Source organism: Lepisma saccharinum, chromosome 4 (assembly GCF_977018435.1).
Source record: "Lepisma saccharinum chromosome 4, izLepSacc3.1, whole genome shotgun sequence".
NCBI lineage: Eukaryota > Metazoa > Arthropoda > Insecta > Zygentoma > Lepismatidae > Lepisma > Lepisma saccharinum.
In genome coordinates, this window is record NC_139232.1 from 67,774,565 (window position 1) to 67,798,203 (window position 23,639).

The 23,639-nt window shown below is 40.6% G+C and overlaps 1 protein-coding gene across 4 annotated transcripts in view; it reads right to left on the reverse strand.

The window, feature by feature from the left end:
- Positions 1–23,639, reverse strand: part of DCX-EMAP (Doublecortin-domain-containing echinoderm-microtubule-associated protein) — a 142,518-nt gene that overhangs the window by 100,839 nt on the left and 18,040 nt on the right. The window contains exon 1 of one of the 4 annotated variants that reach the window (XM_083120675.1): positions 219–287. The exons of 2 other annotated variants lie outside the window; for them this stretch is intronic. In XM_083120675.1, coding sequence (XP_082976801.1) covers positions 219–275 — 57 coding nt within the window. In that variant the 5' untranslated portion in view covers positions 276–287. Of the gene's footprint in view, positions 1–191; positions 288–23,639 lie in introns of those variants that run through there. One more of the 4 variants, XM_083120674.1, reaches the window with a different exon arrangement.

Sequence of the window (23,639 nt, forward strand, 5' to 3'; positions counted from 1 at the left end):
ACTAGTTTTTCTCTCAAACTTGCCACGTCACTAGGATAAGCAGACGTCTACGTCGAAGCACACTACATCAAATCACCATAACAAGTTCCAAATTTTGACCAAAAACTAGATTACAGCAAATTTTTACCGTGTACCAACGTGCAAGAATAACTACACTAAATACACTAAAAAAGTACCGTGGGGGCAAGTACCGTGCGAATTAGCCGAGTCTGTACTACCTCTAAGATTTCAATATCGGGATTTTGGAGACCTAATACGTAGAAAGGATCGTCCATATTACAGAGCACTTGACCTGGCCAAGTGGAATACTTCTATGCCAGACATCACACTTTGTATCGGCAAGTGGGACAGCTCGCGCATGCGCACCAGGCAAGGTCACCGCGTGTTTCTCTTATTGCACGGGACCCACGAGATATGCAAAGCGACTAGGAACCACGCATCGTTAGGACTCCCCCACCTCCCTTCCGCTCCCCCTCCCCTTAAAGTCCGGTCTATTCCGTTGATAGAGGGGGAAAATTAAAATATCGCGATGCTTCTGTGAAAAAAAAAACACTCTTATGTGAGCATTGATTTTCCGCATCGCACGGCGTTCGAATTCTCTCCGTTCAGTGTTGCCAAGATATCCAAGTAAAAAGCATTTCGTAACAAACGAGAAATTTTATTAAAAGTTTAAGGAAAAATTTTAAGATATCGGTGTAACAAATTAGATTTAAGCTTTTGCAGAATGAAATACATTTTCTCTTCCTTTCGCAGCGTAATTTATCAAACCCTAAAGAATCATCTTATTTTTAAAATTGAAATCGGCTTGGAAATATTATTCACTCTAAGAATTTGTACAATAATACAGCTTGTATATTTATTGATTGATTTGGTTTATTTCACTTCGCTTTTCTGCCACCTTAGACTAATCGCGAAGATGAGGATGACTCACTATATGATGAAATTGATGAAGGGACATTCTCATAGAATGCCCAGATCGGAATTAAAACCCTGGACTTCCAGCGTCACAGCGCACTGTGCTAACCACTCATCCACGAAGGTCGGCAAACACCTAGTATAAAGCTAATGTTAATTGTTATCCAGATTAGTGATTATTGTCATGAAATCTTTACTATTTCAGATGTTTTTCGTAAAGTCTGTAATGAGTTATCAATAATATTCCTTATGTATTTTTCCATTGAGTCAACCAATTCTAATATGTATATGAATTGATATTTTGTTAATGCTACAAGTTGAAATTTTGTGATAGTTTTACTAGTATGAAGGGAAAAACTGGTCACAGAAGGGACTTTTTGGACCTGGAAAAGGGATATTGTGCTCTAAGGTTGTGGCAACACTGTCTCCGCTGTACAAGCCTACCTGGCGTAACGATGCGGGAGCACGGTATGCGATACATACAAATTAGCTCGTTTGAATGGCGAATTCTGCTTGCATTTCGCCTTATCGGCGGAGTTATGCCCGCATTTTTAGATGCAATTTTGCAGGCATCTATCATATCACGGAGGAAGCTCTAAACCTTCTCCTGTCTTCTCTCAAATTCCTCGCTCTGATTATTTCGGCTCTGTCTTGTTCGCTGCTATGTAATTTCAAATTTTACATGAGCTGTCCACGTGAATGGCCTGGTTCACTGATTATGCGAGGGGAGTATAAGCAGTGTGCTGTTTATTTTACGTCGCTTTCGTTCCTCTGTAGGCTAATCGCGACGAAGAGGATGAATGGTGATTAGAAACATAGTTACATATGTGTAAACATGTGTGTATGGAGTAGGCAGGTTAGGTTTGGTTCTCTCAGCATGTATATAAGATGATAAATATGTGACGTCAGATCAGTCCGCTCTTTAACACTATTTCTCCAAGTTTCTGACGCTAGCTCTAGTTGCTACTGCCCAGGGAGATTTGATGGAGATAATGATATCCGTTCAGGCTCCCCAAAAGGAAGAGCTACAGAAACTTCAACAGAATGTAATAAAACGTAATGGATAGACAGGAAATGGGCCATGTTCTCTATGAACGTGTCTTTCCGTTAGAAATATCTAAGGAAGCTACTAGAAGAAGAGTTTGGTCATTGCCGCCTGATAGTTGACATGTCATTTTATTCATGGTTAGTAAGATTTAGACAATCCACGTTCACAGTTCAAGGGCACACAATTGTATCTCTACCTCTCTCATATGGGTGACGTAATCTGAGGCATGTCTTGTTTCTCGGATTGACATTTGAGAAATAATCTTGTCTTCCAATTTGCCTGTGCAGGCCGATCGGTTCTATTTATCTTCTCAAGGCCGCAGGCACCAACCAAATATCAAAATTCTTTCGTGTTTGGAATCGGCAGTTCTTGAATTGCATTCGTGACCAAGCAGCCGCCATTATTGGCACGAATCTGCAACCGTTTGGCACTTCCCAGTCCAGTCCGCATGTGCCCCCCCCCCCCCCCACGAGTTCGTTTGCAGATCTCGCTTGTTGGGATTTGTTGCTGCTGTAAGTATTTCTTCCTTCACGTGACAAATTGTTGAATGTGGCGTACACTGAGATCATCTCTATGAGGTCTTACTACTACGAAAATTAAATAACGACAATCTTACAGTTCAGTTAGGGGATAGAATGAGGTTATTTTTTTATTCAAGAACTGACCAACAGTTCCATTATAAATTTTAATTTAGACTAGTATCCAATCATATGACTCCCACGTAGCTAAATGGTTAGCGGTGCGAGAGGTCCTGAATTCGATTCCCGGTGGGAGCCCCCAAACTTTCGGCGTTCACCCAGCGTCGTGAGGACAAGTGGGGAGCTACTTGAAATCGATAAGTAGCGAGCTCCGGTCTCGAGAGCCAGAAAACAGCGGCGATGGGACTCGATGCGCTGACCACGCGTCACCCAATGAAAAATCCGTCCTGGCAGACTCTGGCTCTTAGATGGCTGTTGTGCCATGGAGTTCAGTTTTTTTAACCCACTAATAATCCCTTAAAATTTACTTGCACCAACACACATCTCCATAGATATTCCTCAATTATCAATTTCAGATGGATAAAGGCATGAACAAGTGGAATTGTATGTACGTACGTGTGGGTGTGCATGAATATACGTATTATATGAGTCACGGCGGTCCGCGCTTTTTCTTTTTCCAGTCAACTTGTGAATGCGGGTTCATTTCTTGCTCTCTGATTGGCTGTTGGAAAGTTACGGTGCTCTGATTGTGAGAATATCTTATTTGCGCTGTACGTTAGGTTAGGTTAGGTTAGATTATATTAGATTAGAAAGCAGAAAATTTTCCCTGAAAATAGGAAATAAGATATTGTCACAATCAGAGCACAGTAACTTTCCAACAGCCAGTCAGAGAGCAAGAAATGAACCCGCATTCACAAGTTGACTGGAAAATAAAAATTTGCCGGCGGTCCAAGGTCAACCTGGGAAGTGAAAGCGCATTGACTAATCAACTCTCAACTCACGACGAACTCGCAGCTTACTTTCGTGCCAGAGTGGTAATATAACGTGCCACGAAGGCAGAGATCCCAGGTTCGAACCGTGGTCAGACATGGCATTTCTGTCAGGGTTGCTAAAGGTCCAGGAATTTTAAATAAATTCAATTCCGGTCCAGGAGAGAAAATAAGCAAGCGTAAATGGGTTCTGGACCGTAAAGAACCTTTATCTGTAAAGTATTTCAATTGGGTCCAGGAACCTTTTTTCCCCGGATCAATTTAAATACGGTCCAGGAACCTTTTTTCAATGAAACAATACGCAACTTGGACCGAATTTAAATTGTGCGAGATAAGAAGGTTCCGGTCCATTAGAATTTATGGGTTCCTGATTTCTGTTATGTCAATTTCCTAACACCTACGTGAATCATAACGTTGGGAATGAATAATGAAACAGATGAAGGCACACGCACACAATTTACGCATCCATGTCTTACTCAGGGTACGAACATGTGACCTATTGCTTCGTAGAGCGTTACGTTGATCACTCCAATCACAAAATCCGACGTCGTGTATGGATTCATCATCTACGTCATTAATCCACTATGTAAATAAAGCGACATGAAACTACAGAGATAGAAGCTGAAATATCCAATCAGATCAACAAAAGTAGCAAGTTCAAGTCTGTGATTTTGTCAATTAATCTAATCATCGTCGGGATTAGCTTCAAGAGGCAGAGAAGGGACGTAAAATAAGAAATGTACAAACAAAAAAATACTTCATTCAGTTTGTTTTACACCGTGGAAGCTTTTAAGTTTGCAACCCTAATGGCAAATGAGAGATGACAACTTCTATATCGCTATTGAAAACACAAAGGGTATAATACAAAGTGAGTGGAAATAGCAACGTGCAATTTGCGTACACTTATCTTTGCGTGTGACTTATTATTTCTGTTCAGTAATGGATTTCACATAATAGCTAATAATTTTATATACATATAGCTAAATAGACATAAGAAGGCTTGTACCTCTTTCTACAATTGTAGAAACTGCATTTACAATTTCCACGAACGCTTTTGACTGCAGTTCAAGCCTTTTCAGAGTTACGTGGTTGAAATTTAGTACCACAATGGTTCAAATGCTGAAAAGAGTTTTTATCCAAGATAAATAGTTTTACAACTCAAGCATTTGTTAATCTTGAGGTTCACTTTTTTGTCAATAGAGCAAATATATGTTTCACCTGGCCGATCTCAGTGACAGAGTGGTTAGAACAGCGAGCTACGACGCCACGTGTATCGGTTTCGAATCCCGGCCTGGCATTGGAACGCTTTGTGAGTGCTCCTTCATCAATTTCATCCTATCATCACTCATGGTCGCGAATAGCCAAAAGTGTCAGAAAAACGACACTAAATAACAAGAATCAATGAATAAGTTTCACCCTCACCAGATCTGTTGAGCACCAACTCCTCCGAGGGCAACTTCCTCTGACACTGCTACCGATTAAAGAGGAACCTTGAAGGAAGAAGTAGTGCAACGAATCCTTCACCTGCAAAGCTCCTCGGCTTGTCGCTATCTCAATCTGATAACGGGTTCAGAACTTTGTCGTGGATGTAGATGCCATGAAGATTCAGCGTCCCGATAATGGACTGATGCAAGAATTACGTGAGTCGCTCTAACATCAACATGCGTCGTACTTTTTGTTTATTTGTTTTGGGTTTTTATAGAAATCGAGGGTAATATGTTCTAGTTGTAGTTTCAGTGTAAGTGATTTGATTTGATTTGATTTACTTTATTTTACTTCGCTTTTTGTGCAACTTTCGTCTAATTTGCGAAGATGGAGATGAGTGATGATATGATGAAATTGATGAATGGATACTCACAAATACCCATGCCCGGGCTAGGATTCGAACCCGGGACCCCTGGCGTCATAGCGCGATGTGCTAACCACTGTGCCACAAAGGCCGGCTTCAATGTAAGTGAACGCGAGAGAGTGATTCTTAAGTGAATTATTAAACAAGAACAACTTGTCGAAGGCCGGGATCGGATGAGCACATGGTGTTCCATTGCCGCTGTTTTCTGGCTTTTTAGACCATTTTTGAGTTCAATTGCTGGGGTGGGTAATTTCAGGTGAGAATTTTTCTAACATTTTTCGTGCATGAGACGACTCTGGAGTTCATCCAGCATGTACTAAATGTTTCTGGGACGATCCTAGGAGGTATAGGTGACCAGAACGTGGTGCTGATCACATAACCTCCACAAGTAGCCGAAATTGTGAGTGTGCGGGGCCATAACCCCACATCCCTCTCTATTCCTTCATGTTCCAATGTGCAAGGGGTAGCTTTACCTATGTGCATATATATATATATCAATATACATACATACATACATACATACATACATACATACATACATACATACATACATACATATATATATATATATGTATGTATGTATGTTGTCGATTAATTCAAACTACTATTGTGGGCCCTCCGTATCCAGGACTGCAGGTTGCGCTAGCCACCAGAGGTGATCACCCTCCGGAGGGAGCTTCTACTAATGAGGGCGGACCTCACCCTCTGGAAAACTTCTGAGGGTGAAGGCATTTGAGGGTTTAGGGCGAGATCGAGCCGTAACGGCAATGAACGTTGACCCGAAATAACCCTCACTTTAGAGGATAAATATCAGAAGCATTTCTCTTGGAAAGGACATGTCCCCATGTCCCCCTTTTGCACTCTTGGGTTTAATTGCGATCCAAGTGACCCACTCAGAAGAACAAAACTTTTGATACACTTTTCCTTCCATTAAGAACAACGATAAGCATCCATAGTAGAATTTTTCCGGTGAAAGCACTTACAGACGAGATGGAGCATACACTCACATTAACATAGGCAGATTTATGCACCCGAATTGCAGCCGTAAAAGCTTACGTATTACTTGTGTACATTAGGCGGTCACGAGATCAAGTAGATCATGGCAATCTTATATGACGGACGACAAGAACCGGGGTCCTGAATTCGTGCCCGCATATGAACTATGCGGCGCGCAATTTAACATCATGTAGTCACGAACGCTTATCTTCAAGCCATCGACTCTTTGATTAGCGTTGGAGATAAGAGTCAATATTGTAAGGCCCAGATCAGGTACAAATGCTGAAAATAGAATCGGATTTTTACCAATAATGAACAGAAATATATGATATTAGCATAATTTGAAAAAGGAATATTTGAAGCTTTACGCAGACCTTAAATGCATTCGATGTGCTCCCAATGTGTGACACGGCAGATGTCCTATTCTCACCAAACCTCAAGCATTTTGTGTGTGACGTCTCCGTTGGTGGTTTCCTCGGTCAAAGGACCTCGCAGTGAGAGATTTCTTCCTGTGGGGTTTCATCTAAGACAATGTTTACGTTCTTCAACTTCCACAGACACTGACAAATGCAAAGATGCGTCAACACCGCCGTCGGGAACGTCACACAAGACATTCTTGAGAGGGTTTGGCGAGAATGGGAGTACTGACTGGACATTTGCAGTGTCACACGTAGGGCACACATAGAATGCACTTAAGGCCAGTACAAAACTTCAAACATCCCTCTATCACATAGTGGTAATAACATGTCTGTCTGTTCAATATTAGTGAAACTCTAGTATTATAAAATCGTCCAATAATTTGTGGACACTCTGTATACTTTTTTCAAAGTTGGGCCAACAGGAACTGGTGTATTTAGGTATGTTTACACTTAATCAAGATTTGCTCTCTTTCCCTGTTGTGGTGAGCTCGTTGGTGAAGTGTGTCGAGTAAACTCTATCCTTCTAAGCGCGCTGATGCTGCTTGGGTTGATATGTGCTGGCTGCTTCTTGTTGCTGTCGCAAAAAGGAACAGAAACTATCTCCCCGTCTTTCTCTCTCTTGTTGAATTAATTTACCCTCATCTCTCTCCCTCTCTCTGTATGTGTGTGTGTCTCTCTCTCTTTTTCCTTTGTTTCTTTTTTCTTTCTCCTTTCTCTCTCTCTCTAGAGATGTAAGGTAGTTTAGAGAAATGACAACTATTTTTATGTTCTACAAACCTAGTCACGATTTTGCTCACCCTTCTAAATGTTTTCTCTACCATAGAAGCAGCAGTGGCGTGTGCTTGCATTTTGTGTGGAATTAATGGCTTCCTTTTTTAAGCGTCCTATATTTTATATTTCGTGTATTCATTTTTATGTAAATTGGAGCTAAAGTGGACTTATACCTCTCATCCACCATGGAGGGCCAACGTTAAGAAACTGTAAAACATCTAAATGATTCACACATGCATTAATTTTCTTTAGAAAAATTAGAACATCAAAAGTTGGGACAAGACTGTGTTATTGATACTGAATTATTAAGGATAAGGATACAGGGATTTGAATGTTATTCCATTCTTGGAACTAATGTGTTGCAGTCTACAGTGTTTCATTTCGATGCATATTACACTCGTACGTTCAAAAAGTTTGATTTAGGTTATACTAGGGTGGTTTGAAAAGTTCTCGGAATCACCACCAGATGTCAGTGCTAGGACAACGAGGTTCCCGCATAGTAATAGGCCATCCTTTATTAATAAACACGTGGCGCGTCAGTGTTCTGGGTAGAGATCTGTGGTGCGGACGTCACTTTGTAGTTGTTCCCGTGCAGTGCTTTGTGAAGATGGAAAAAATCGAGATTCGAGCGGTGATTAAGTACTTCGTAAAGAAAGGTATGAAAGCAAAGGAAATTCATGCCGATTTTCTGAACACACTGGGGGACTTTGCTCCTTCATATTCAACTCGTATCTCCTATTTACCTCAGAAGGTTGAATGTGGATAAACGTAGATGAATGAGTAACGTGAACTAAAATCAAGACGAATGAAAGAGTGACATCTCTCCGCCATTTCAGAACACTAGAGCTCTGTTTCCTTGTTAGCATGGTGGCTAACGTTGCCACCTGGTTGGATTGCTGATGAGGTAACACCTCAGAGGTGTGATTTTTCACTTCATATAGTGAACAGGTCCGTAGTTAGGCCGGGGGCAGAGGTTTAACCTTCTCTTACCATGTTTTGTCGCGTAATTTCATCAATTGTAAGTTGGTACGCGCATGACGTTAGTCGATCATATATTCGTCGATTTAGAGCAATCCATAGCAATCTCATTCGCCGAAAAATTGGCAAAACTATTTCCAAAAAATACGTTTTGTCTTTATAAGATGTTTTGAATATTACGGAGAAAAGAGGAAGTTTATTCGAACTTAGAAATTTGGTCATGGAAAATGCATGTCCGCAACAGTAGAGGAGGCCGGGGTTCGTTGTGACAAAATGAGGATTTTTTTTTCCTTTGCTTAATATTTTTCTTAAATTTCACAACTTTTTCGTCTTAAATGCAAGTGCATACATTTATCTATTACGATGATTGTTTATATTTGTTCAAGTTACAGCATAAGGACAGTATTTGCAAGAAGAGAAGAAGTGTTTTGTCACAACATGCCCCGGTGTGGGGCTAGTTGTGACAAGCCGGGGACAAGCTGTGACAGTATCTAGCACTTCTGAATTACATAGAATGGACAAATTGTGTATCATCACTGTGCAGTAAAAATAATTTCAATGATTAGATACATCATTAATTACACCATTGGGATGAAAAAGTTACCTCGCCATCTGATTTTTCTATTACTAATCAACGGATATCTATAACACCATATCAGGAAAATTATGGTGTAGGTCTAGTCTAATATAAAAATATAATAATTGTTAACAACATGCCTAGGTAATAATACAATGAAATAATGAGTTGTGTAATTCAAGATGCTTTTTATGATATCATCAAAGTCACAATTTTGACGGATATAAACAGGTTTTCCCTCAGAATAAGCATCACGTACCCACTGTTTACACTCAAGACACTGGACCCACTTCTCGCGAGATTTAGAATTGGAAAATGGTTCCCTACACACAAGTAAAAAACAATCATCATTATTATCTGAACTTTGCTAATTTTCAGTGCTTTTCTCCTTTTCAGATAAATATTTGTAATCTGACATCTGTCACAACCAACCCCTTACTTTTGTCACGACTAGCCCCATGTGTACTTTTTCACTTCTAACCCTTCAATCTCAACTTCAAATTTAAATTTACTTGAATCAAAACATCTCACATATGACTATAAATAATAGAATTCTCAGGACGTATTACTGCTGTTTGAGGTTATATTGGAAACTGTAGAGAAGAAATAATATTTACCACAGAAATTAGGTAAAAAAACCACAAAAAGAAAACACTTACCTAACTTTTCTGTGGGGAGAAGCACACAACTGGCAAACAGTGGATAAGAAATGCGCGTGCCAATGAACCACCACTATCAACAACAAACGAATAGCACTAATAGTTTCCACGGAACAGTGCTTGTCACAACCAGCCACCGTCACAACCAAGCCCGGTCTCCTCTAGCTATCATGCACACATTCCCTGCTTATACAATGCATTATCAATTTATAACCACCACATGCGTAACGAGAGAACAAATAATTGGCATGCTGTTATATATTTTTATTTCATTATGCCGTTATCTCTACTAAGTAGAAAAGTCATCACGATGCTGTGTAACGCTCAATAATTTCGCACGTAAGAAGAGTGTAATTGGATGAAGCAAGAGACCCGGGTTTGATTCCAAACAGAAGCGCCAACTTAAGATAAATTTTGGGGGGCAAGATGGGCATAAACAATAGCTACTTTATATATGTAAATATACATAAAATGTATACTTCAATGTGAATTGGGAGGGGGCAAAAAGTGCCTCCCCCCAAATTCGGCGCCTATGATTCCAAGGGTGGGTATTTTCAGTTGAGACTTTTTCCAGCAACGTCCCTGCTTAGAGCGGCTCTGGGGTTCACCCACCCTCTAATAAATGGGTACCTGGGGCATCTCTGGGGGCAATGGCGACCGGAGGATGATGTTGATCACATCACCTGCACTAACGGCCGAGGTTGTGAATGTTTCAGGCCCACATGCCTTCACGACATAAAGCAGGGGTAGAACAATACACACATATATATTTAATACATACCTAAGGCGCACATATAGAGTATAGCGGGGTAAGACTGCGCACTTAGTTCTTGATTCCATATATCTGAGGTACAAAAGCACTTACAATCTTAAACTTTATACACCTAACAAACCTCCAACATTCTTCTTTCAGTTTCTCTACGCCGCAGATTAACATTTTAAATATATTTGTTGAAATATATATAGTTCCCGTGTAGAAGGGAATTTAATAAATGATGTTAGACTGCTAAATCGGTTTAAAATTTGCACTGAAATTATTTGTAATAGTAACTAATTTAAAATGAAGTAGAAATGTATATGAAATATTATATTTTAGAAGGCGAACTGCTTAGGATTTCAGACGCTTGGCCCTTTTCTTCTGAGTGGGATTATTTCGATAGGGAATGCTTATTTTGATTCTCTAGTAGGATGAATCCGGCACAGAATTCGAATCAGAATATTTTGCGCAGATGCAAATTCAGTTTGCACAGTTCTTTGGGCGAACGTTTGCTCAACTGTGATATGCAAACCTTTACCTCACAACACTGCTTTTTCGTTGCCAGCATGTGCTGTCACTTTTTAAAAATAACTTGAAACATCGACTGCATTATGACAGACGCCACAAGTGCCTTACTTGAAACATGTGGTCAATGATTTACTCCAGTTCATTTCTTGTTATGAAACTGAGTTTGCAAAATATTAAAATATTACATCAGGAACATAATACAAACGACAAATGAAACTAAGCTCATGGTTTCAACGTTCTTTTGTTTTAAATGCCTGTAACTGCATCTTATTACATTCCGCCATGACACCTTTCAGGCTGACTCGTTGTTGCCAGCCTAACTTTCAATGGATATTTTCACTACGAACTTTTACCCGCCGCGCACTCTTACCCCTATGCACTCTACGTATATATTTAAATTATGTATAATTCTGAAAAATACGTAATTTGAGAAATTGTGTCTTCCTGGAAGAATACAGGTAGTCAATATCTGTACACGAAAATGCTACTGTAGAGAGATCATAGCGTAACTACGCCACAAGATTTGATTGAATTGCTTTCTTTTACTTCGCCTTTTGTGCCACTTTTGGCTAATTTGCAAAGATGGGGATGAGTGATGATACGATGAAATTGATAAATGGACACTCACAAACATCCATGCACAGGCCAGGATTCGAACCCAGGACCTCTGGCGTCCTAGCGCGATGTGCTCACCACTCCGCCACGGGGGCCGGCTACTACACCAAAAGAATTATAATCTAAAATATTCGATTCTCCCAAAATACCCATTCCCAATTGTCTTTGGGATTGCTTACAGTGCCCTTGTGGGTATCAATTCCGGTCGTAAATTTGCAATAGCCAATGTTAATTGCAGATTGGGAGAAGGCTAAAATAGCTGCGTCTTATCCCCAGGATTACTTGGCAATGTGCACGCCATATTGCAATGAAGGACACGATCGTGCGAGAGAGTGCTTTCGTGTGAACCCAGGTACTTCTACATAAGCATTCCCTCCAGTGCATTTCGTTCTCTGACACCTGAAGGATACGATGATGGAGCTCACACACAGTCCTGTAGACAGGCGATGCATGGCCAATTCTGCTCCATGGAAAGTAGCGTACAATCGCATTCAATGTGGCTGTAGTACAGCAACGATTTCCCCGTGCACCCTTGCATGGTATGCAACCAAGTATACATCTTATTCATATAACTTATGACGTTAAGTGTACAATTTCTTTAGTTGCGGATGTAATGCACTCCAATCGATTTCGCTCAGAGAATGCAAAGATGAAACTGAACAGAATGCGACGGAAATAATTCATTGCATTTGTATATTTGTCGCTTTTATGGCACTTCTGGCTAATCGTGACGAGTTTGTTTGAGTCCACTTTTTTCACACAAAGACCCGCAGTGGTCTAGTCGGTATGGCGTCTGACTGTCACCGCGGGAGACCCGGGATCGATTCCCGGGGTGAGTGATCTAAGTTTGTAATTTTCTCGGCCTTGTCCCCGCATAAAGCGGTTCTGGGTCTCGCCCAGCTTCAAATCAATGTGTACCTTGGGGAAATCCTTTGGGGTACACACCTCCAAAATCGCCGAGATCGAGAATGTGTGGGGCTCTCCCCCACACTCTCTAAATAACTCTTCATGACACTGTGTTTTATGCACGATGGAATTTATCTTTACCTTATTCACATAAAGGCATACGGAACTGGAGCTATAGTTTAAAGTAAGATCCGAACCAGTCTGTGCCTCTCACGGGTACCGAACCCGGTAGCCTTTAATTACAAGGCCACCACGTTACCACTACGTCATCGTGGAGGCTATAATCGCAGGATGATGATGAATTATGATTCATTGATTTCATTACGGTCTATTACGTCGCTTTTCCCAAATTTGAGTAGTCGCAACGATGAGGATGAGTGATGATATTGATGAAGGACAGTCACAAAGAATACCCATCCCCAGGCGGGGATTCGGACCCGGGATCTCTGGCGTCTGTCCGTGCTAACCACTATGCCACGGAGGTCGGCGAACATGAATTATGGTTAGATGGAAATGACGAAGAGGTACTCTCATAAGGAACACTCATGCTCAGTTCTGGACTCGAACCCAGGAACTTCGGTGGCATTCATAGACCTATATTTAAAACAATACAGTGATTTGAATTAACCCACAGAGCAGGGTTTCAAATATTCAGAAGTAATGAAGCCTAATAACTCTTATGGTTTTAAAGCAGAATTCAGATTGTACAACCCCAAAAGTGGTGTGTTTTAACATATTGAAGCGGTACCAAGTGTTAAATTCTGAGGTGCCTTACCGACCTTGGTGACGGAGTGGTTATCACAGCTGCTACGACGCTAGGGGTCCCGAGTTCGAATCCCAGACTGGGCATAGGTGTTCTTTGTTGGCGTCATTTCATCAATTTCCCCATATCATCGTTCGACCTCATCGTCGCGAATAGCCAATAGTGGCAAAAGAGCGACGCTAAATAAAATTTAAATCAATTCAAACTACAGAAAGTATTGTACTGCTCTCGCGAGAGGGACTTATTAGCAGAGCTAGGATTTGTATGTAATTACATATTATATTCCTTTCTAGATACATACCTTAAACACGGAAATGTCAACGAATTATGTATCATTTTGCATAAGCTCTATGCTACATATTTTTACATATTTGCGAGGATATTACATATTTGCTAATTTACTTTACATAAAATGACATATTTCGGCAATTTTTTTCCTAACTTGATACTATTTTCTATATTTTCGATCTCTAAAACATGACGAAGAAAATTTGTATCTCATGTGATGTCATATTTTCTAATCAATGAGAGGCATAGTGCTTACGGTCACCTAAAATTGACTGCCAAGTCGAAACTCAGGCTGAAGGCTGAAGACAAAAACAAGAAAAACTGGAACTGTTATTTTTCGAAAGATGCTGGAGCCCCCCTCCCCCCTTTTCTTTCTGGTTACATATTTTCGTTTCGCTCTTAGGTTTAGGCAAAGCACCTAGAAACTTGGCATCGGTGGACAAGAATATTACTTTCCTATAAGTAGCGAGTTACACAATATGTTCCCCTGTACAAGAGAGTACAAAAGTAGTTATGTATTTTTATTCGATTGTTCTTTCTGTGAACGCTTTTGTTTTTTACAATTTCTTTCAAAAGTTACGAAAAGCTCTCGTACATATTTACATATTATACAATAATTTGCGATGTGAAGAGTAATTAATAGATGACAAAATTGGTTTCTTAGATATGTGCACGTTGCTGTGCTTTTTTTAGTTTATAAATTTGATACAAATTTGATTTGAACAACTTATGTCTTTAAAATTACATTGAATATGTTCAATTAATATAAATATTTAGCAGAATTCTTGAAATTGCTTGGATACTCTATTAATAATACATATTCTATGATCCTACATATTTAGCTACATTATCCTTTTGAAAATACATATTTATGTACATATTTTGTAGTTTGATATTGCATAAAAATTCGGGCTCTAATTATTAGTTGTCGAAATGCAGATGGCAACTTATTCATAGGTTTCTTTTAGCCTTGACATAAGTATAATTAATCTCAATTGTCTTTTAAACTACCAATATGGTCTTTCTATAGACGCTCTCCGATAACGTTGTCGCTTGTAATCAAATTATCCAGGATTCGATCCCCGATGTAGTCACATTACACAGAAGTTCTGCTACCATATAAAGTGTAGGTCCAGTCTCCATTAACGTACCTGAGCAAGAAATGGAACTAAAACAAACATTTCTCTCGCTGCATGTTAACATTGCGTGTGCTAGTGCGAGGCCATCTATGATTCAAGTTAGATAACTGCAGTTTCCTTTTCATAACAGTCCATATTAACGGAACTATCGGGAACACGTGTGGGTACATTGTGTTCGCATATGAGGAGATTGCACTAATTTATGCAGGAGCTACTCCAGACACTTAACTGTAAGTCAAGCTGTGTGTACGTATAACAGGCACGCACTGGTTTTCATGTTCATAACAGACATGTCAGGAGGCGCAGTGTAACTCTGTCGCCTTGTAATCACGGGGTTCCGGGTTCGATCTCCTGTGGATGTACATAATGGTTCTAATCACACTTTAAACTGTAGGTCCAGTTCCGATTAGGCTATCTGAGCGTAAAGTGAACTTAAACTTGGGGTTTTTGACGCGACTGGAAGAAATGTCATTTGCGACTTTAAATTTATTCGTCTAATCTTTTTTAAAGTTACGAAGAAAAGAGTAACTAACATCTTAATAATTTAAAAATGCTGACCTCTGCGCCGTAGTTGTTAGCGTAACGTGACAAGAAGCTATGGATTCTGGGTTAGAATCCTGATTGTGTTTGTCATATCATCTATTTCATCTATTCATCTCCATCGTCACAATTATCCTATAGAGAGAAAACAAGAGCGTCCCAAGCAATAGAATGTTCTCGTGGCATTTATATATTATATTATTTATTACATTAATATTGATTATTAGTTTTTTTTAAAAAATACACAGAGGGATTGTGGTCTTTTGATGTAAAACTCCTCTAAATAATAATGTTGGAAAAATTCGCATATTTAAATTGAGAAGCTTTCGTATTGCCAGACACACGTACATATACATTATATATATATAATATAAATATAGGTATATTTAGAATACTACTGTAGAATCTAAAAATCTAGTCACGTCAAATAAGTTTCTAATGATAATTTAATATTTCATTATGATAATTGTAGACATCTAGGTAAACATCAGCTAACAGCTATAGATAAACTGAACTTCAATTTCTTAAAATTTATATCTCTGCTACTGGTGAAACTTATCGCTCTGTGCGACATTTCTCAGAGGAAAGAAAATAACTTTTGAAACTTGTTGTGGCGTTACATCATTTCTTCTCTGCAATAAACACGCGAGTTGATTTTTGCATGACCTGACGTCATTCTAAAAAAAATCTTTGTATCGATGTCTGGAATTCTCCTTTATGCTCATGATACAGCCGAAAGTCCTCCCTCGCAGTCCTTTGTCCAGAAGTTGAAGGACACGTTGAAATTCAGAACAATGGCTGCACTGAAGAGCTTACATACGACTAGATACTATGCGTTCAATGTAAAAAAAAGTGTAGATAATATCCTCCCCTATGCAATGCATCGTACTATAAAGGCACATTGTGGATGTGGAAGGACGCCCCTACACATTCTCGACCTTGGCTCCTTTTCGGACAATGTTTAAAAATTTGTGGAGCCAATTATATATTTATACCTATTGTTATTGAAGCCACCACACAAATAATTTATTAATTGACCAATAAAAAATATTCAAGAATCATCAAATAACTGAATGTAAGTAATGGTCTCTTATACCAACAAATAGTAATTTAACAACTACTTCTAATTAAAAGGTGGGAAGTGATGTGATCATCACCACGCTCCGGGCGCTTTTACCCCACCTTCTCCAAGGTTGCCCTAGGTAGCCATTAATAAAGGACAGAGTGCGCCCCAAAGGCTTCTTATGCAGAGACAACGCCCCCCGTTCAATGTCCATAACAAAAGTATACCCAAAGCTTATCACCACTTTTGTTTTGGGTATACTTCTGTTTGGGACACCCTGTACAATCTTTGATAAGGTTTGCTTACAGCCTCTTTGTGCTCACACAAGTTAATCGGGGCTGGAAGGACGGTTGAAAGTTGAATATGTAATCTCAGTACTTTCAGTACTTATAAATTTTCATGTTTTATGACGCTTTTCTTGTTCCCTATGCTAGTCGCGACGATGAGGATGCTTGGTGAAGGGACACTCACCCATGCACTCGCCAGGACTCGAACCCGGGACTGTCAGTGAATCGAACACGTGCAATGACATTTTGTAATGGAAAGACTATTACAGTAAATGGGGTACATGACTCCTTTACCGGCTAATCATACAATATGTTTCCATCTTTTTACGTATCTGACCTATTTTCTAAAGAAATTGTTAGGTCATTGGGAAGATAAGGCCCCCACCAATCCCCACGGTCTGTGCACATGTATAGGTCTGAGTGTTATGCAAAAGCTTTAGGATCTACAAACACTCTGACAATGAAACAGGAAAGGCATATTTGCATCAATATAACATTAATCTGTAGATCCAGTCCCGATTAACCTTTCTGTGCATAAAAAGTTAACTTAAAACAAATCAACCAAAACCGATGCAAATACTTTGGGAAAAATGCATACGTACATGCCGACGAGTTCCCCACTGCAATGTTATATTTTCTTCTGCCAAGTATTGCCGCAATAATTAAAATTAACTCTTCTAGGACTTTGTGGTTCTAGTACTTTAATCATGACAGACGGATACTAAATTTTTCTCAGCCTGAAAAGCCGTTTTGTCACTCTATTTATTTACATTCTAACTCCTTTTTTACGCGATCTGCCATTGAGGCGACTGTGGAACTTCCGTGCCATCTCGTGAGTGATTTCTGAACTACGGAACGTGTCCAGGATAAAATATTTGAATTTTTACCAGGTCGTACTTTTATAAATACTTGAGTATATATATATATATATATATATATATATATATATATATATATATATATATATAGCTATTGTTATTTAACATCGCCTTACTGCCACGTTTGACTAATCGCGTCGATGATGAAGAGTGATGATTAGATGAAATTGATGAAGGGATGCTCAGAATGAACACCAATACCCAGGCTGGGACCCGAACCCCGGGAACTTCAATGGAAAGATTGAAAATTGACAACTTGACGCACCCGGTCAGCGAACTACGTTACGCTAATGCGTACGCACACAATATATTGATGAAGGAATTGGGAGCATAAAAGTCGAAACATTAATTTGCCTCAAACATCGCTCTGAAGCTCGCAAGTTGAACGCTCATTTGCCCCACATTCCACCGGATGCAGAGCCGAGCAACCAGAATTTTCCACTCGGCTCTGCACACTCAGCAAGGCAACGGCCCTCGCCAGCGGTGAGTGCACCTCCACTGTAAATTTCCATCTGCATCCAGGGATACCCCAGGTGCACAGTGGAGGTACAAAGTCCACCAACCTATGACTCAAATCCAATGTATAAAACCGCTGGAGACAGTAAATCGATCTCTCACTTCGCTCCAATATCACCACCAAACTGATCGACGAGAAGAGGACGACGGCCTGCTGAGAGATCGCGACACTACGAGGCGGCAACAAGCGAGAAGTCCATAAGCAGTCCGGATTAAGCCAACCGAAGAATCTGCAAGAATAAAACAAGTCGCCGAATTGCCTGGCGTCTCTTATCGTCATCTTCGATCTCTCCAGCGGACACCTGTCACCGTCGCCGACGCCAGAAGCCCAGGGCCAGACCAACAGCAAGGGGTGAGTAGCGTTCAACAACACAGGCTCCCAACAATCCTTCATCAGCCTCCTTAAGGGTAGAGGTGGTTAGCCAAGTCAAACTTAAGACCTATAGTATTTATCTGAGCTACGTCCCGGCGTGACTCGATCCCGTACCTTACCCGACGTCACGCTACATGGTGGAGATAGCCGGCTCCACTCCGTGGAATTGCAGAAAAGTTTAATTTTTTTTTACGTCACTCAAAACCCCATAATTTAAAATCCCCGCCGCACACAGCAGCAACCCTAGAAATTCTTCTTTTTCGATAATACACTTCGTATTATAAGCTCCCCACTCGTAAAATTTCTCTTCCGCTCACTATCCTTCATTTCTTGTGAATAAGTGCATAAAAATTCCCCCTCCCTAAATTCGCATGAACGAATCCCAAATTATTCTTCACGAAGAGCTAGACCGTTCTCTTGACCAGATTCTCTCCTTAGCCTCCGCTATTAATTCCCCCGCTCCTTCCCCCAGAATAACCAGATCCAAGGCTCAACATCCCGATTATCCCCAGTTTCTAGGTGGTCTAGAAACACCCAAACGAAAAAAGAAACACCCAGAACCCCAAACCAGTACACCTAAAACTAACACCCCTACCACCATCAATCCATCCCCGCCAATAATGTCCGTAAATATACCCCATGGTTTATACCCCGCCCCCTTCACAGGAAAAAACCCTCAAGAAGTTGAGCAGTTTTTTGAAAAGTTCGATAGCATTGCGGGCGCTTTGGCGTGGGAGGAAAATAAAAAACGCGAAATGTTGCCATTGTTCCTCGCAGACATAGCGCTCACATTTTTGAACGATCTCAAGAAGCAGCCAAACTTCAACACCCTCACCTTTCCGCAAATCAAAAAAGAATTAATTTCATTATTTAAAGGCAGTCACTTAGTCAGCATGCCCATCCAAATTTTATTAGAGACAAAGCAGGAAATTAACCAGCCCATTCATGATTATGTTATTCGTAAGAAAAATCTCGTCCTTCAATTCTTCCCGCAAGCGACGAACCCTCAAATCCTTTCCTATGTTGTGTCGGGACTTCGATCTAAACACATCGCTGCGATAGGAGACAAAGAGTTCACCGACACAAGTTCTCTTATTGCACATCTGCAGAATCAAGAAAGGCAAGACATGCTGATTCAAGCTAGACGCAATGAGGAACAAAGTGAAGCGATGAAACTGATAGATGCCGCTAAGTACATGCACTCCATTTACGCAACAGCCTCCCCTCAGTTTCCCAGCTGTACGCAACCACAGGTCAGCAACACGCATCCTTTCCCCACACCTCAGCCTGCTTCGTCATTTGTGACGTATTCCCCCCCTACCCCCCTCCCGCAGATCTCTCAAGCTCCATACAACTTTCTTCCGCAGCAATCTTATCAAGCTACACCAGCTCTCCCGACCAACTCATGGCAAGTCCAAACCACGCCCACAGCCCCTCCTTCCCTCCCCTCCAGTCAAGCTCCACACACGCAGTCCGCTAGTTCTACCAGCGCGGCCGTTTCCCAGTCTTGCAACGCAATTTTGCCATCTGGCGGTTCCACAGCGAACCAACTAGATTCAGTCACGAACCAATTGCAAACCTTAACATTAGAAAATAAAGTTGAAGCGTTGTGTCACACTGTCCAGAACCTGGCAGATCAAATACAATCAAATAACAGTAATCAATTTCAGACCCGGCCTACTTTTTACGGCCAGGGGAATGGCAATCGCAGAGGTTCTACTCGCGGCATGCGACGTAATTTCAGATCTCGAGGTGGAAATAATAATTCAGCCGGGGGGCGACAAAATTCACAGTTTTCGCAATGCCAGATCTGTTTCCGTTCAAATCACTCTACCAGGGACTGTTTTTATAACCCAAACAATGAAAACAAGGACGATTTAAACTGAAAAACCGTGTGAATCGATGGGACGGATCCACACGCAAGACAAAATTTGACACAGTTCCTATCCTTGAAAAAAACAACCTATTCTTCATTCAAGCTCATGTAAATAATAACCCACTAGAAATTATGATTGACAACGCAAGCCAGATTAGTATTTGTCCTCAGCATTTAATTCCACCCAATGCAAAGAAAATTCAAATGCACAGCATTATTAAAGGCGTCACTGGTAACAGACTTCCTATCTCAGAAATTGTAATACTCCCCCTTCACATAGGAAGATATAGGTACTCCCACCCTTTTAGAGTTGTGCAATCCAAAGAATTACCTCCTCTCCTTGGCAATGACTTCTTGAAGACACAAAATTGTGACATTTCACTTAGTACTAACCTGTTAACTCTTAGACGCTTAGGCCATATTCCAAACTATAACCTTCCCACAAAATCACACACCTACACCATCCCTGATGTAATTTTTTCTAAACTACACCCTACTAGCAACCAACACAGTTTAGTAACAATCCCAGAAAATGTAACCCTACAACCTAGAACCCGAACATATGTTTCAGTTTCCATCACTCCCCCCCTCCCCCACAATATCCTACTCACACCCTCTCAGGAAACACTCCTTACATACAATATCCTCATACCCCATGCTCTCCTTAACACTTCTTCCCCTCTGTTACTAATTCATAACCCCTCAGAGAAAGCAGTCACACTCAAATCCAACACCCCACTTGGCCAAGCAACCCCATGTGACATTCTAGTAGACATGACAGACGCATCCAACACTGATACGACTACCACTACATACGCATGCACAGAAGACAATACAGAAAACACAAGACTGAAGGAAAGTCAGAAAAAATTTGACCCATCTTGCATTAGTATTAACCCTGACTTATCAGAGGCAGACAAACAAAAAAATCATAAAGTTAGTATTTGATTATGCTGATGTTTTAGCTTGGAAAGGCGATAAACTCACCACAACCCCAATTTATGAGTACGACATTGACATTGGCGACAATCAACCTCCATATATGAGACAATACCCCATCCCTTTGAATCTTAGAGAGCAAATGAAAATTGAGCTTAACAAGCTCTTACAAGATGGAATCATTCGCAGGTCAGAAGGTAGTCCATTCCGACACCCAGTTCTCTTAGTGCGCAAGCGAGACAATTCGTTCCGCGTGGTGTCTGACCTTCGGGCGCTGAATAAAATTATTCAGCCCTCTTCTCTCCCAACACCTAACATTGATAACATTTTAGCAGACATGGCAGGCAAGAAATATTACACAACCCTTGACCTTAAATCGGCATTTTTTCAGGTAAAATTAACAGAAAGGTCAAAGAAGATGACCTCATTTGCAATTAGTAATTGTGGAAATTACGAGTATGAAGTACTGCCAATGGGATTGAAGACAAGTAGTCAGGTCATGAACAATGTAATGTCTATGGCTCTATCTGGCATAGATAGTTCCGAGATATCTGCATATACGGATGACATAATTTGCTACACAAACTCAGTTGACGCAATGCTACAAGTTTTACATAAAGTCTTTGCTAAATTACGTGCAGCCAATTTGAAACTAGGGCCAAATAAATGTAAATTTTGCTTTGAAGAAATTCCAGTCTTAGGCCATCTTGTGTCGCAAAAGGGATTCCAAATTTCTGATCACATCCTGCGTGCAATCAAAGAATTCCCTCCACCTAAATCTAAGAAGAATTTGAAATCTTTCCTAGGCATATGCAATTTCATCAGACGCTATGTACAAGGGTTTGCGGAACCCGCAGAATGTTTGTTCAAATTACTCAAAAAGAAAGTAAACTTTCATTGGCATGAAGAGCATCAGAAAAGCTTTGAGGCATTAAAAGACAAAATTATTTCCGCACCCATTCTTAGACCTTATGACCCAAAGCAAACTTCATGCGTATACATCGACGCGTCCTACCAGGGTATGGGCGGTTGTCTTATGCAGAAGGATGATGATGGAGTACTACATCCGATAGCCTTCTGCAGCAGACACCTTACAGACACTGAGAAAAAAGCAGACGTCTTTTCTCTTGAAATTGCAGCTGCCTTTTATGTCCTAAAATCATTCAAATTCTTCTTAATCAACACACCCTTTATAGTTTTCACAGATAACCATGCATTGTCTTACCTTAGAACAACAAAACAGTTGTCCGGGGTCCTTGCTCGAAGATCACTCTTCTTCCAAGAGTTCGACTTCCAAATCCACCATATCCCATCATCACAGAATGGTATTGCTGATGCATTATCGAGGAATCCTGTAGACCCAGCCCCTTCCTTGCCCAACGATACAGCACAAGACACTTCCCTTGACACAGACGAGGAGGACATACTAAATCAAGTCTTCGTGTTACAATCTGATGACTTTGACATAGGTACGGCACAAAGAGAGGACCCATACTTACAAGCATTAATCAAAATTCATGAAAACCACCCAGATGCTGATAACAAATTAGAGAAAACAGCCTACTCATTTGTTCTTGACAAAGGAATCCTTTATAGGAACACTAAATTTTCACCAGGCTATAGAAGACAGTTATGTATTCCCCAAAAACTAAGAAAAGAAGTGTTTCAATTAATTCACTGTAACAAAATGATGGCCGCACATCAAGGTGCTGCTAAAACATACTACCATCTCTCTTTACGCTACTATTGGCCTAATCTAAAGAAATATGTGTACGCTGCAGTACGCAAATGCACTGAATGTCAAGTAGCAAAAAGAGCTCACGGAGCCATACAACATACACTGCAAACGAGCCCACCCGCTAGTCATCCCTTTAGCCAAATACATATTGACGTGTGTGGACCACTGACTTCAACCTCTGACACAGGACACAAATATTTTCTATCCGTTGTTGACAATTGTACCAGATTTGCCATAACTACAACCCTTCCCAACCATGATGCCAACTCAATAGCTAACGCCCTTGTCTCGCATGTTTTTCTCATTTTTGGTCTTCCAGAGACGATTATGCTTGACAGGAGCTCCCCGAACTGTAGCAAATTAATACAGGAATTATCCAAAATTACTGGTGTCACATTAAAATTTGTTGATACTGCTGCCCACTTCAGAAATGGTGTCGTCGAATCATCTTTTCACTACTTGAAATCCATCATGAAAACTTATGTGGTACAAAAACAAGGTAAATGGCATGAACTTTTGGCTAGCGCGACCCATGCCCACAATGTAAGTACACATCTTGGCATGAACAACTCCCCCTATTTTTTGCTATTTGGACAACACCCTAGGTTAATTGCAGATGCTGTTCTCCCTACTAATCCCAACACCACTATCCACTCTAATGAACACAGAATAGAACAACTCCAAGCCGCTCGAGAACTAGCACACAAACATTTAGCAAAGCGATTTGAGCAGCAAAAACAATGTGCCGACAAA